Source organism: Propithecus coquereli, unplaced genomic scaffold (genome assembly GCF_000956105.1).
Source record: "Propithecus coquereli isolate 6110/MARCELLA unplaced genomic scaffold, Pcoq_1.0 Scaffold14, whole genome shotgun sequence".
NCBI lineage: Eukaryota > Metazoa > Chordata > Mammalia > Primates > Indriidae > Propithecus > Propithecus coquereli.
In genome coordinates this window covers 15162005-15178278 of record NW_012138302.1, presented here as the reverse complement: position 1 = coordinate 15178278, position 16274 = coordinate 15162005, and the positions used below count along the sequence as shown (strand labels likewise).

The 16274-nt window shown below is 38.4% G+C and overlaps 1 protein-coding gene across 1 annotated transcript in view; it reads left to right on the top strand.

The window, feature by feature from the left end:
* The window catches only part of ZYG11B (zyg-11 family member B, cell cycle regulator), a 75440-nt gene that overhangs the window by 7572 nt on the left and 51594 nt on the right, over window positions 1-16274 (top strand). The window contains exon 2 of the mRNA XM_012639497.1: window positions 13706-13871. Coding sequence (XP_012494951.1) covers window positions 13706-13871 — 166 coding nt within the window. The remainder of the gene's footprint in view (window positions 1-13705; window positions 13872-16274) is intronic.

The following is a 16274-nucleotide window of genomic DNA, read 5'->3' as shown; positions in this document are numbered from 1 at the left end:
TCACAGCAACCTCAAACTCCTGGGCTCAAGAGATCCTTCTGCCTCAGCCTCCCGAGTAGCTGGGACTACAGGCATGCGTCACCATGCCCAGCTAATTTTTTCTATATATTTTTAGTTGTCCAGCCAATTTCTTTCTATTTTTAGTAGAGATGGGGGTCTCACTCTTGCTCAGACTGGTCTCGAACTCCTGAGCTCAAACGATCCTCCCGCCTCGGCCTCCCAGAGTACTAGGATTACGGGCGTGAGCCACTGTGCCCGGCCAATTTTATGGTTCTTGATCCATACTGCCAAATCATTTTTATAAAGCACTTTGAAGGGGAATATCTATGTCTTCATCATTTAAATATTTCTTTGACAAACTGTATGCTACAAGTACTGTTCTCACACTTAATAATCGTGATTAAGACTATACAGGCTCATAAAGGAAAGAAAAAGAAATTCTCATACAGTAACTAGGCAAGGGTAGAAAGAGGAAAAGAAGAATGGAGGCATGTCACTTTTCCTATTCAGAATATTTAGTTCTTCTCTATTGTGTGAGACATTGGACCCCATGAAGATACCTTTATTTTTATTTTGAGACAGAGTCTCACTCTGTTGCCCAGGTTAGAGTACAAGGGGGTCATCATAGTTCACTGCAACCTCTAACTCCTGGGCTCAAGCCATTCTCCTGCTTCAACCTCCTGAGTGGCTGGGACTACAGGTATGCACCACCATGCCTGGCTAATTTTTAAAAAATTTTTTGTAGAGACAATGTCTCACTGTTACCCAGGCTGGTCTTAAACTCCTGGCCTCAAGCGATCCTCCCACCTTGACCTCCCAAAATGCTAGGATTACAGGGGTGAGCCACCATGCTTGACCTAACTTTTTAACACTGAAAACCTTGGGAGATATGACAGGAATATACTTTCAGAATACATTAATTGTGGGGGGATAAAGCAAAAAGCTTTTAGGAATTCAGTAATATTTTAAAATGATACTGCACTCCGTTAATCCTAACAACATCTATTATGCATTGAAAATATCAAGATATTAGTTTACAGCGGCCCTATAGGGTTGCTGCAACCACAGATTGTACTGCACAACTCAGGCAGCAACCATACATACACGGACAGTAGTGGATCTACAGAGATCTGTATCCTGTGTACTTGGTGATGTCTAGCACAGCAAATAGTTGTTGAATGAAAGTGTTTTGCATAGTGTAGTAGGACCCTTATGATCTAATCTTTTCTACTGCTTCAGGCTTATTTCTCTTTTTATGAGAGTCTTTGCATTTTATGCTTAGTAATACAAAGCATATATTATGCCGTTTTTTTGTGCCTCCAAGTTTTGCAAACACTGTGCCTTTTGCCTAGAATGCCGTCCTATTCTTCTTGACTGTTAAACCTTCAAGTGTCCCCTTATGCCCTACCTCCTTTGTGAAGCCTTCAGTTACCTCCAGGCAGCCTTGCATTATTCCTTTCCATGTGCCTCTCCTGTACATTGTATGTGCCGTGGTTACTGCAGTTATTTTGTGGTGGTGGTGGTGTTTGTTAACAAAGCTGGCTGTCTCTCCAGATTTTGGACTCTTTGAGGGCAGTACTGTGTTTTTTCAACATCATGGCATTAGTGCTTGACTCGTAATAAGTATGTAAATACTTGTTCAATGAATGTGTGTATTTTGTAGAATTGTATAAGGTGATGTTAAGTGAGATGTGAGTTGTGATAGAGGAAAAACAGTTGAACACTTGGTACAGGTCCTCTGAGGGGACATGTTACATCAGATAGTTTCTCGTACTAGCCTAAGTGGTACTTTTGACCTAGGATAAGTGTTATGTCCAGAAGGATTTATCAGGAAGAGTTGGGAAGAAAAGTCAAGTAATTTGGAGATTAATTGCAAAGCAATATCCCTTTGTATAAACACGTACAAGTTGCTTGTTTATAATTTGTGGAGGTTTATAATAGTGGAGTATTTAAACTCAGATAGCAAAGAATCAGTTACTGGTAAATCTAGAGGGGTAGTTAATAATTTTTAAAATTTTTATTAGCTTTATAGAATGATCTTTTTTGTTTTTTCCTATTTCCAGTTCCCCTTTGTATAAATATTTTTCTTAGCTCTCCAGTGTCTTGATGCCTGTTCAATGTCATATTCTCCTTTTCTAAAGGCATTTTTAAAAAAGTTTGAGTTTGGCCGGGCGCGGTGGCTCACACCTGTAATCCTAGCTCTCTGGGAGGCCGAGACGGGCAGATTGTTTGAGCTCAGGAGTTCAAAACCAGCCTGAGCTAGAGCGAGACCCCGTCTCTACTAAAATTAGAAAGAAATTAATTGGACAACTAAAAATACATAGAAAAAATTAGCCGGGCATGATGGTGCGTGCCTGTAGTCCCAGCTACCCGGGAGGCTGAGGCAGAAGGATTGCTTGAGCCCAGGAATTTGAGGTTGCTGTGAACTAGGATGATGCCACGGCACTCTAGCCTGGGCAACACAGTGAGACTATGTCTCAAAAAAAAAAAAAAAAAAGTTTGAGTTTTCTTGATTATGTAATATCAATAATTTTACTTTCATAAGCTCTGTAACCTTTGGCAAATCATTTCACCTCTCTATGCCTCCATTTTTAAATCTCTGAAATAATAGATTATATTAAATCCTCTATAATTCCTTCTGTCTCTTAAAGTAAGATTCTAGCAAGTGAATGGTCCATACTATAGTAAAGTAGATACATTCTATTAGCTATAGTACTATGGGATCTGGGCAAACTGCTTTTATAGGTTTAAATTTTGTGTAAACTTGAGCTCTTACTTCCATGAATGTATGACCCAACTTTTCATACCAGGAACCATTCATTTCAATTATGTTAATATTTGCAGAGTACTTTAATATGCTAAAGGCATTTTCACACACGTCCCATTTATTCTTCACTACCATTTTGTGAAGTAATCAAGATAGAGGTTTAGTTTCAATTTTTTAGATAAGAAAACTGAGAAGTTAATCGATTTTCCTGAGGTCACACAGCTAGAAAGTAGCAGAGCCAGGACTGACTGCAAGCCCAGTGCTCTTTCCATTATTAACCCTGCTTCTCTGTTTACCATATTATATTTCAAACCTCACACTTGTAGTTAAGAGGAAAAGAATGTTAAAGTTTCTCTTTGAGTTAGTGATTCTTATGATCTGCTTATCTGCTTAATAATCACTGACTTGAATTTTTGTTTTGTCTTAGAATAGCTTTATTGCATGACCTAAGAAGGAAGAGACCGAGATTTACTTACCTTTCCAGGCCTTGATCTTTTTTAGGTAGAACTTTATCTCCTTGCTCTTTAGCACATAGCCCGCTTGTCATACTGGCCAGACCTTGAAGTGATATATGCAAGAAGCTTGCATTAGTTTTTAATTTGCCGTCTAGGAGTCTATGAAGAGCAGTTGGTGGTTTTTAAAGCAAAAAGATAGCTACTCCCACAGTTCATGCCAAATAGTTCAATGTATCTGTACCCTTGGTACAACCTGCTTTTTTTTTTTTTTTTTTGAGATAGGGTCTTCCTCTTTTGCCAGGGCTAGAGTGCAGTGGCATGATCAAATACTTCTTTTTCTTTTTTTCTTTTTTTTCTTTTTTTTCAAATACTTTTTCTAGAAGAAGTTTCGGATGAACATTTTCCCTAGTTAGCAAAGATCATTGATGAGCAGGATGATATATGCAAGTCATTTGAAGAATACGCAGCTATTATAGACCTATTGATTGGAGAATACAATGAAAAGATTCACTGACTTTGAGAATCGTGACATCACACTCAAATTAGCATTTCAGCCTTACCTAATTGATGTCACTAAGGCATTTAGAGAACTGCAGATGGAATTGATTGAGTTCTGAGTAGATGACATTTTAAAGGCATTGTTTGATGCTAAGAAAGATCCAATTGAAATATAAGAAAATACAGTAGGATACCCACTCTGGGCCCGAAAAATAAGTTTTGAGACTAGTCATCCATCCAGTGATTTACTAATTCATTCAACAAATAATTTATTAGATGTGTATTATGGGGCCTCAGTTCCCAAGTATGAAAGATGCCTAATTACTTAATGGATATGACCTACGTTAATTCAGGTGATGTTTACTCTAAAAGCCCAGACTTCACCAATACGTAATATATTCATGTAACAAAACTACACTTGTACCCATTAAATTTATACAAATAAAAAAGATTAAAAAATTTAAAATGCCTGATCTACAGGGATCTCTTTCATTTTCCATCATACCAACAGCAATACCATATGTAGTCGATTCCCAGTGTCCCCCATGTCCCCACTTGGTAGAAATGGATGAGCCACTGCTCAGAATGTTGAAATACTTCTTCACTATGGCTCTGTCAATATAGTAACAAAATGAAACTTTTAAATATACAAAACCAACCAACCAACAATAGATAACTAAGTCATGGGGAACTGACTGAGAATGTCTCTATAGTTGAATGCTGTGTAGATGAGTAAATACTTCAAGGAAGGGGAGAATATAAGAAGGCAAAAAAAAAAAAAAAAAAAGGAGGGTGGAGAGTAGAAGAAAACCATGAGAGGCCGGGGGCAGTGGCTCATGCCTGTAATCCCAGCACTCTGGGAGGCCGAGGTGGGAGGATCGTTTGAGCTCAGGAGTTCAAGAGCAGCCTGAGCAAGAGCGAGACCCCGTCTCTACTGAAAATAGAAAGAAAATTAGCTGGACAACTAAAAATATATAGAAAAAATTAGCCGGGCATGGTGCCTATAGTCCCAGCTACTTGGGAGGCTGAGGCAGAAGCATTGCTTGAGCCCAGGAGTTTGAGGTTGCTGTGAGCTAAGCTGACGCCCCAGAACTCTAGCCCGGGCAAGAGAGTGAGACTCTGTCTCAAAAAAAAAAAAAAAAGAAGAAGAAAACCATGAGAATATTTAGGAAGAGCTAATAATGTAAGATTCCTTTTTTGTCCTGTCTTCATTGCCCCATGCTCCCAGATGTGCCACGTTTTTATAAGAAGCTCAGGTTCAAAAGCAGGGGATCTGCTTAAAGGCAGTTCATTTATTCATATTTATTTCTTAATAGACACTGAGCATTTATTCTGTAGGGGGAAAGAGGAGTAAGGGGAAAGAGAAATATATAAGGCATTTTTTTTGTCTCGATATGTTGCCCAGGCTGATCTCAATCTCCTGGGCTCAAGCAATTTTCCTGCCTCAGCCTCCCAAGTAGCTGATGTTACAGGCATACACCACCACACCTGGCTAAAGCATGGTTCTTAACTCTTAACCTGGTGGTTTTCAATGTGTGGGACACAGAGCTCCTCCTGATGGATAATGAACTGTCCTGAAAATCCTTTCCTTAACTCCTAGGGGCTGGTAAATGATGCACTTCCCAGACTTTTAATGTTTATATACTATTAAGGGATCCATACTACAGAACTATTAGGTGAATTACTAACAATTGCTACAATTCAGTAATCATAAAATTAAAGTTAGCAGATTACTAGAGTTTACTGAGAACTCTAGAACTCTAGTGCCCAGGCCAGGTGCTACAGCTCACACCTATAATCCTAGCACTTTGGGTGACCAAGGTGGGAGGATTGCTTGAGGCCAGGAGTTCAATACCAGCCTGGGTAACATAGTGAGACCCTGTCTCTAAAAAAAGAACTTAAAAATTAATCGGGCATGGTGGTGCACACCTGTAGTCCCAGCTACTCTGAAAGCTGAGGCAGGAGGATTGCTTGAGTCCAGGAGTTTGAGGTTGCAGTGAGCTGTGATTGTACCACTGTACTCTAGCCCAGGCAACGGAGTGAGACCTTGTCTTTCAGGGGAAAAAAAAAAGTCTATCCGATGCTTGGAAGTGTCACAAAGCTCCTTCTGTGTATATACCAATGTAGTTTGTTGGAATTCCTGTAATTTCTTGGAAGGGAGCTTTGTAATCAGTGCATCAGTAATATTGTCTTGAGTTGATGGTAGTTTTTGTTGCTGGTTTGTTTCTTAATTATGAATTATCATTAACTTTTTTTTTATTTCAGGGTATTATGAGGGTTATCATTAACTTTATTATTGATTTCATTTGTTGTGGTTTATTTGGTTAGCTCTGGTATGTGGTAATGTATAGTTGCATTAATAGTACTTTTAACTTAAAAATTTACAAATTTAGACCTTGATGTATTGTTATTCAAATAGGAAACATCCCTTTTCTTATTGTCAAAGCAGGTGTATATAAAATTTCCTTGCAAAGTGATACTTTATTGTTATTACTGTTTTCCAGTGGAACGTGAGAACCAGTAGGGATGGGTAGGCTCTGAGGTCTTTTTCCCTCCTGAGTGGACCACAGACCAAAAACATTTGAGAACTACTAACTTTCCTTTTTTTTTTAGACAGAGTCTCACTCTGTTGCCTGGGCTAGAGTGCCGTGGCATCAGCCTAGCTCACAGCAACCTCAAACTCCTGGGCTCAAGCGATCCGAGTAGCTGGGACTACAGGCATGCGCCACCATGCCCGGCTAATTTTTTCTATATATTTTTAGTTGTCCAGCTAATTTCTTTCTATTTTTAGTAGAGATGGGGTCTCGCTCTTGCTCAGGCTGGTCTCGAACTCCTAAGCTCAAATGATCCTCCCGCTTCGGCCTCCCAGAGTGCTAGGATTACAGGTGTGAGCCACTGCATGGGGCCTACTAACTTTTCTTGAACTCATAGTCTAGATGGGGGAGACAGCCATCTAAACAAATAAATTACACAGTGGATGACTGTTATAGAACTATAATGTATGTGTAGTATGATTACATCTGCCTGTGTTTTGGTTTATGAGAGATAGCTTCATGTAGTAATGGGCATATGAACTGGCTCTTGCAAGATGAGTAGGACTTGGATAGACAGAACAGATGGTGAAGGACATTCTAAGGAGGTAACAGCAAGTATCAAGTAAGGGAGGCATGGCTGCCACTAGTAACTTTCCTTCTCTGAACCTCAGTTTCCTCAACAGAAATAATCTCTGTTCTCTTTACCTCACAGAATTGTAATGATTGTTTTGAAAAGGCTTTATAAACTGCAGTGCTAAATGCATGTTGTAATGTTGAAGATTCCCCTTGTTATTACTAATTTTTCTTTTTTTTCTTCAACATTTGTGAGCCTCCTTTGTCTGCTGTAGGTGGTATCATGTCAAGACCTCTTCTGACCCCCCTCCCCTTTCAGTACAGTTATTCTTTTCTTCTGTTTTTTTGTTGTTCCTTCAAGGTTCTGTTCTCTAATATCAAAAGGTGGCAGGAGAAGAGAAGATACATGTATATCCTTAGGTTTAATAGTAAAATTTCTTTAATTGCTTATGTAAATATTTAACTATTTAGATTGTGACCTGTGTGGTCTAGTCTCAGAGCAGTGTCACAATTCATGGAACAAAATCCCACAACCGCAATCATTTTGAAATAACTCAAAATCTTTATTTTCGTTTCTTGAACCATTGTGAAATAGAATAGAGAGTTCACAGGTATACTTTTCAAAATTATTAACCCGTCCTGTATCCCTAGAACCCAGCATAGTCCCTGGTATTTGCCTGTTATAAGGGGAAAAAAAAAAAAAGAATGATTAGAAGAGTGGTAAAAGGACTTGCCCAGTGTCCAGAAAAGTTGTGCCAGTTTACATTCTGACTAGCAGTGTATCTAAGAGAACCAGTCTGGGCAGACTAGTTGAATAATTCACAATTATCAGAATTAAATCATGTTCCAAAAAACACCATGTTAGCCAACAAAATTAAGTAAAGATGGGCCACTGTTCCGTTGGACTGAAATTGTTGTTTTTCCTTTTTGCTATAGAATAGCTTTTCAGCCATTGCTCAGGGACTGTAACTCTGCCTGCTGTACTTGAGGTGGTTAATTACAGGGCTTAGTTATCTCTTCTGATCGCTGAGTTTATCTATTCTTAGGACTCAGCTGTCACCACTTGGGGGTGATACGGCGATACTAAAATCTGTATATTCAGTTCCGTTCTTTCACTAAAGCATCAGTTCCATTTCTGTACTTGCCTAAGCAGACAAACGCTCCGTGACCATAACAGAGTCCTCTGAAGAAGTAATGCCTTGCCCAGTCTTCTTATCAGTTTTTCAGTGAGATCATGGAACTATTAATCACTATTTTTAATTTTTATTTTCTAACTTTTTATTATGATCATTTCAGACTTACTGAAAGTTATAAAAATAATGCAAAGAATTTTCATGTACCATTCACCTAGATTTCTCAGATGTTAACATTTTATCCCATGTGCTTTATTGCGGCCTGTTTCTACACACACAGACACTTAATTTTTCGCAGGTTAACTGCTACTTTTTCGTCTCAACTTCCCCTCCCTCTACCAGTTCCCTCCTTCACCTGAGGGAGCCTTATGGGTAAGACAAGGGGCATGATATTTGGAATTAAAGACTGTGGTTCAAGGCCCAATTCTGCCATATTCTAAATAGATGACGTTGTATACATTATTCTTTCTGAGTTTCAGTTTCCTCATATACAAAATGGTGCCTGTTGTGGCAACTGTACAAGACTGTTGTAAGGGCAAAGTGAGATAATGTATGTCAAAACTGTGCCGTATGAATGTCTGTCAGTCTTTCCAGGAACACTTACTTGCCTGTCTACTGGAGTGCCAGGCATTGTGCTAGGTACTGGAGATTCAGAAAAAACCAGCTCCTATTTCCTGTTTGGTCACTTACTACATTTTGTCAATTCTTTCTGCAAAATATTTTTCACTTTTGATTTTTTTTTTCCATTTTCATTGCCTCTAATCCATAGCATAATCACCTCATGTCTGAGCCATTGTAACTAGTTGGTCCCCAAATTCTATTTTGGCATTTACATGTATTAATTCCAGACTAATAATTGTTCCGTTTGAGAGATGGTATGGTGTAGTGGAAAAAGTATAGACTTCATAATGAACAGATCTGAGTTTGTATCTTGACCCTATGCTTACAGTTTTTTGACACTGGGCAGGCCCCTTTACTATTCTCTGAATTGGAACTCACTCTTTTTTTTTTCTTCTTATAATAGGTATTATAAATATCAGTGACTGTGCTAAGTTCTAAGAATAAAGGAAGGGTTAATTTTCTTAAACTCAAAGAGTTCATGGTTGAATGGCAGAAATAGATACAGTCATAAATAACTATGGTGTAACATGGAATTGTAGAAGAAAACTACTTTGGAATCTGATATGAAGGGCAGTGTATGTAGTGGTAAAAGCGCAGACTTAGCTCTAGAGTCAGATTGCCTGGGGTCTAGTTCAGACTCTATCAGTTATTAGCTGTGTAATTTGAGCAAATTACTTAACCTGTCAAAACCTCAATGTCCTTATCTGTAGAATGGGGATACTGATGGAATTTAATTTATAGAATTCTTATGAGAAGTAAATGAAATTATATATGTAAAGTACTTAGCATAGTTAATAGCACATAGCATGTAGTACATAGCATATATTAGCACATAACTGCTCAATAATTATGTTGTTGTTATTATAGAAGTTCAGAGCTTAAAAATATAGGCTTTGGTGTCGTTCTTGAGTTGGAGTCCCAGTTTAGCAATATGCTGGCCAGATGAATATGGGGAAAATATTTAACCTAAACCTTAGTTTCCTAGTTTTTAAAATGCATATTATAATTGTACTTGGCTCCGGACGTAGAAATTGAAAGAGCTCATTTATCTAAAGAGCTCTACACCAGTACCCGATACATAGTAAGTGCTTCGTAAGATAGCTGTGTGTGATTTTTATTCTTGCTCTGCCATCTGTTGATTGTTTTATCTTTGATATATAAATTAATTTTTTTGAGCCTCAGTTTATGTACTTTCTTTAAAACAAAGTTGTTTTGAAGATTGAAAATATGTATGAAGTGCAAGGATTAGTGCCCAGCATCACACAGTAGTGTCATTCAGTACATAATAGCTGTTGTTAATGGTACAATTTAATTTTTCAAGTGCTGAGAGCAAAATTAATTCTGCCTTAGAAGTTAGGAAAGACATCACAGAGATAGTGAGCTTTGACTGAATTTTGAAGGACGTGTGAGATTTTTGCCATAGAAAGACTAAACCAAGGCCTAGGTGTGAAAATGCCTGTTACAGTGCTTAAGGAACAGTAGGTACTAGGTTGCTTTAAGAAATACTCAATTTAGTGTGTCTGACAGGTAGCCTTGTTTGCAAGGAGAAGGAAACCGTGAGAAATGAGGCTAGAGAAGAAAGTTGGAGCCAGTTAGTAAAACATTTTGACTACCTTGGTAAAGTGTTTACACGTTGTTCTATAGGTCTCTGTTTTTCCAACTTTTACTTCTGAACAGCTGAGGAAACTAAACTTGCTGGGGCATAGGGAAGAGAATTACTTGAAACCAGTGTTACAGATAGGAATTTCTTGGTAATCTTGTGTTTTATCTTAAAATTCATGTGACTTTGCCTGCTACTGTATAATGTATTTGTTTCACTATAAAAATATTTTAAGTTATTTATTGATTACATAATTTAACTCAGTATGTTTATATTCTTTTTTTTTTTTTTTTTTTTTTTGAGGCAGTCTTGCTCTGTTGCCCAGCCTAGTTTACTCACAGCAGCCTCAAACTCCTGGGCTCAAGTGATCCTCCTGCCTTGGCCTCCTGAGTAGCTGGGACTATAGGTGTGCACCACCACGCCTGGCTAATTTTTTCTATTTTTAGTAGAGATGGGGTCTTCTCTTGCTCAGGGCTTAGGCTATTCTCGAATTCCTGAGCTCAAGTGATCCTCCCACCTTGGTCTCCCAGAGTGCTAGTATTATAGGCGTGAGCCACTGTACCCAGCCTAAGTATGTTTATGTTCTTATTTTTTTCTTTAGAGACAGAATCTTGCTCTGTCACCTGAGCTAGAGTGCAATGGCATCATCATAGCTCACTGCAACCTCAAACTCTTGGGCTCAAGTAAGTGATCCACTTGCCTCAGTCTTCCAAGTAGCCAGAAACACACACGCATGCCACCATGTCTGGCTAATTTTTAAAATAATTTTTTATTTATTTATTTTTGAGACAGAGTCTTGCTCTGTTGCCCGGGCTAGAGTGCCATGGCGTCAGCCTAGCTCACAGCAACCTCAAACTCCTGGGCTCAAGCGATCCTTCTGCCTCAGCCTCCCGAGTAGCTGGGACTACATGCATGCACCACCATGCCCGGCTAATTTTTTATATATATATTTTTTTAGTTGTCCAAATCATTTCTTTCTATTTTTTTAGTAGAGACAGGGTCTTGCTCTTGCTCAGGCTGGTCTTGAACTCCTGACCTTGAGGGATCCACCCACCTCAGCCTCCCAGAGTGCTAGGATTACAGGCGTGAGCCACTGCGCCTGGCCTTAAAAATTTTTTTGTAGAGACTATGTTGCCCAGGGTGGTCTGGAACTCTGGGCCTCAAGTGATCTTCCTGCCTCAGTCTCCCAAAGTGCTGGGGTTACAGGTTTGAGCCACTGCACCTGGCCAGTATGTTTATGTTCTAAGAAGATGTACCACATTCATCCTGTAGCTTTTGTTCTGTGGCACATCTCTACTGGGGACCCCTTGTACATGTTCTCAACATGAGAATTGTGGTTATAAATGACACAGAGTGTTAGAAATTTTTTAGAAGAGGAGTGAATGATAGGAAAAAAGCTGTACATTAGAGTTGAGTTGGGCCAGATGGAGTAGAAACCATTTCAGTTAATTTAAAAAGAAGTTTCCTGTTCTACCTAGAAATCGTTTAGTCTTTGAATTATGTGGATTACCTCATGATCCAAATGAAGTCAGACTTGACCCTGTGTCTCTTTTGCTTTTTCAGTAGGAGGTTTATTTTTAGTCTGTCTGTGGTGTCCCTCATTGGTACCGGGAAAAACCTCTTTGAACAAGAATTTCCAAGAGATGAATTGTTTAGACACCTAATTCTAGCTTCTGCTTTATCCTTCCTTATTAGTCTTCCTGTGCTGCTGCTGTTTTTTAAAAATAGAATAGGAAACACTGCTCTCTCAAAACTTCTGTATTAGTTTAAATTACTGGGATTTGGGGAATCACAGATGGCAGTATGGGTTCTGCAGTAGATCCCTCTCCCCTCCCCAGAGGTTAATAGTAAGTGAATGCCTTCCTGAGTTCTGTGAACAATATTAGCATATAATCAAATATGAGGATCATTGGAACCCCCAATTTATAGCCTATTGGTCAGAAGTATAGGTGCAAAGCTGGGACTGGTGACTGGTGTCTGAAGTGGGGGCAGTCTTATGGGACTGAGCCCTTAACCTGCGGGGGCTACGCTAATTCCAGTTACCTAATTATTTATCCTCCTGTCTCAGCCTCCCAAGTAGCTAGTACTACAGGTATGTGCAGCACACCTAGATAATTTTTTGTAGAGATGGGGGTCTTGCTGTGTTGCTGTATTGCCCACACTGGTCTCAAACTCATGGGCTCAAGTAATCCTCCTGTCTCAGCCTCCCAAAGTGCTGGGATTATAGGTGTGAGCCACTTCACCCGGCTTTTGAAATATAATTATTTAGCCATTAAAATGTCACATGTGCAGTGTAATGTGGTTAAGAGTTGTGCTCCCTATCAGTTTCTAGTTTGAAGCCACACTTTGTCACTTACTGCATATGGAATGCTGAGAAAGATGTTACTTTCCTGAGCCTATTTTCATTTACAGAAAATGAAGATAATGCTTGACTACTTTATAAAATCGGGGTGAGGAATAAATGAAATAATGGCTAGTTCTTGTAAAACACTCAGCACAGCCATATAGAAAGTATCTAATGGATGGTTAAATATAATTATATTTTAATTATATCATTGTTTGGGACATTTAGTGTGTTTATTTCAATAATTTAAGCCCATACACTTAATTGTTCTAATTTGATTAGCTTTTCAATTCCTCAGACTAGAAAACTGGGTTAAACTTTTTTGAGGATGTAAAACCTGTATCATATTCTTTTACTCAAGTAAATTTATTATATTTGAACAATCAGACTGGGCGTGATGGCTCACGCCTGTGATCCTAGCACTCTGGGAGACCATGAGTTCCAGACCAGCCTGAGCAAGAGTGAGACCCTGCCTCTACTAGAAATAGAAAAATTAGCTGGGTGTGGTGACATGCACCTGTAGTCCCAGCTACTTGGGAGGCTGAGGGAAGAGGATCACTTGAGCCCAGGAGTTTGAGGTTGCTGTGAGCTACAATGATGCCACTGCACTGTAGCTGGGGTAACACAGAGAGAATCTGTCTCAAAACAAACAAACAAAAAAAATGTAAAAAAAAATGGAACCATCAGATTAGAATGGAAATTTAGTAGGAGATCAAGTTGAAAAGTAAATTGGGGCTAGATTTTGGAAGAATTTGGATTTAGTTTAACAATCTAAGAATTTTGTCTTTTGTCTTTAGGCCCATGGTAGTTTATTGAAGATTTGAGCAGGGGAGGATCATGGGTGGTAATTTAGGAAGATTAATTTGTTATACCTCTAAGGTCTTCCCCTGACCATGCCTGACTGATTAGAGCCCCCTGCTTGTGTGTTTATGTAGTACCCAATATGTCCTCTATTATAGTACTTAAGAGAATGTATGTAAATGTTTATTTCAATGTTTCTCTTCTCTTGCTTCTGAGAACATGGATCACATGTTATACTCCCACTGCCTAACACATTATCTGGCATATGATACATCTAAATAAATACTTGTTGAATGAGTAAATGAATGTTTTGTTTGCTTTTCTGGAAACTAACTTGTTGGGTTTTTTGTTCCTTTATGTTTTTTTCTGGGGCTCCAAGGAAGAGGCATCTCCCTATTCCTTACTTGATATCTGCTTGAATTTCCTCACTACTCACCTTGAGAAGTTCTGTTCAGCAAGACAAGATGGAACACTCTGTCTGCAGGAACCTGGAGTATTCCCACAGGAGGTGGCTGATCGACTGCTTCAGACCATGGCTTTTCATGGTAAAAAATAAACAAAAATTATGTGCTCTTGATTGGCATTGGATTTTCAAGTGCTACTGTAATCATTTAATTATTTTCTTAGAAGTAGCAGGGAAGGTCGGATGAGCCTGATTCCAGGAAAAGGAATTCACTTATTTTTGCTTATTCTTCCTCTTACTGTGTAATTTAGAATAAACATTTTTCTTATCTGGGCAAACCTTTTTTTTTATTTTTAGAAGCCATTCTTGTCAGAAATAACTCCTCTAACTTACAAAATCTCCACTTAGGGCCGGGCACGGTGGCTCACGTCTGTAATCCTAGCTCTCTGGGAGGCCGAGGCGGGCGGATTGTTTGAGCTCAGGAGTTCGAAACCAGCCTGAGCAAGAGTGAGACCCTGTCTCTACTAAAAATAGAAAGAAATTAATTGGACAACTAAAAATATATAGAGAAAAAATTAGCTGGGCATGGTGGCGCATGCCTGTAGTCTCAGCCACTCGGGAGGCTGAGGCAGAAGGATCACTTGAGCCCAGGAGTTTGAGGTTGCTGTGAGCTAGGATGACGCCATGGCACTCTACCAAAAAAAACCCAAAATCTCCACTTAGAAATCTGCCGGTATAAAATTACATCTTTATTTGATAATAAGAGAATCAATACTATTGTGGAAAGATTAGTTTCTGCTTTTGACCTTTTAAATGGGAAATCACAGTTAATTTAGTATTTCTATTTTCAAAAATAAATTCTGAAAATAAATTGAGAAAATCTCATGTGTGAAGTTTTGATTAAGTATATTGAGTATTTTTGTTCTTTTTAAGTTTTAAGTTGAATAAGATATACCTTTATATCTTTAGAGTTTGTGAACTCTTACAAGTAGGAAATATGATTTGTCCACAGCTATAAAATACAATGAAAAATTGGCAATAATAATAGCAATCATTTATTTATTGCCTATGTGCTAGACATTTTACATATATTTTCATGGACTTTTCTCAAAAACTCTGTAAGATAGCTATTGTTATCCCCATTTATACCCAGATAAAGAAACTGAGGTTCAGAGAAGTAACTTGCTGAGAGTCACACTGCTAATAAATGGTGGAATCCTGGTTCATATTGCAAGTCTGTCTGATTCTAAATATATGCTCTTCCCATTGTGCTACACCTACATTTGAAGTATCCCTGCTCCTAGATGCCAGATAATGGTTTACACTTTTTCTGTGACTTTATGTGTATATACACACACACAAACACACACGTAACTATTAAGCATGAATATAGATAATGCATTCCAAGGAAGAGTGGGAAAAAATGAGGCTGTAATTGAGGCATTTTGGAATAATTTAGGAAAGAAGACCACGTCTGCACTCCTTGGTTTTCACTAAGTTGCTCAAGTCCACATTCTCTTTGAATTTTTCCAGCCTGCCACAGGCATCAGGGTAAATTTCAATAAATACTATATATGTTAAAGTTAAAGATCTCTTACAAAGCTGCACAGCAATTTAAGAGATTTATGTCAGTGCCAACATTTCTTTCTAATCTCAACGATTATGCTCAGCATTTTCAATTAAAAAAAACTTGTAAATCAAAAGAATAAATGCTAACTAAGGTTTTAACTTTGCTAGATACAGTCATCCTTTTGAAATATAACTAGTGATAGCTAATAATAGCAGCTAACATTTGATGAATGCTTATTATATATCAGACACTGTGGCAAATGTTTTATATGTATAAAATAATGGAAGTGGTTTTTAAGCGAGTGTAACTAAATAATTGTTCTCAGAGTAATGTCTTAAGAGAGCCGCATGCTTGATTTAAATGTATTTTCTACCTTTTCTTTTCAAACTGCCTTCAGAAGAGGAAACAGAGGGTCAGAGAAATAACTTGCTGTCACTATTTGTGTTATCACAATGTGATTACCTGCTTTTTTCACCAAAAAGTGTTCTAAATTATTTAATCTCTTTGTAAAAATCATATCCATCTTCAAACAAGAGTGGATACTACTGAGACTATGCAAGAGAACATGTTGCCAATTCTTGTCACAATTTTTTTTTATTTCAGCATATTATGGGGGTACAGATGTTTCGGTTACGTATGTTGCCCTTGCCCCCCCCAAGTCTGAGCTTCAAGAGTGTCCATCCCCCGGAAGGTGTGCATCACAGCATATACCTGTCCCCTCCTCCCCCCTCCCCCCTGCCCGACATCCAATAAATATTATTCTTATATGTGCACTTATGTGTTGATCAATGTATTGCTGGTGAGCAGATGTGGTGCTTATTTTTCCATTCTTGGAATACTTCACTTAGTAGAATGTGTTCCAGCTCTATCCAGCAGAATACAAGAGGTGCTGTATCACCATTGTTTCTTAAAGCTGAATAGTACTCCATGGTATACATATACCACATTTTATTAATCCACTCATGTATTGGTGGA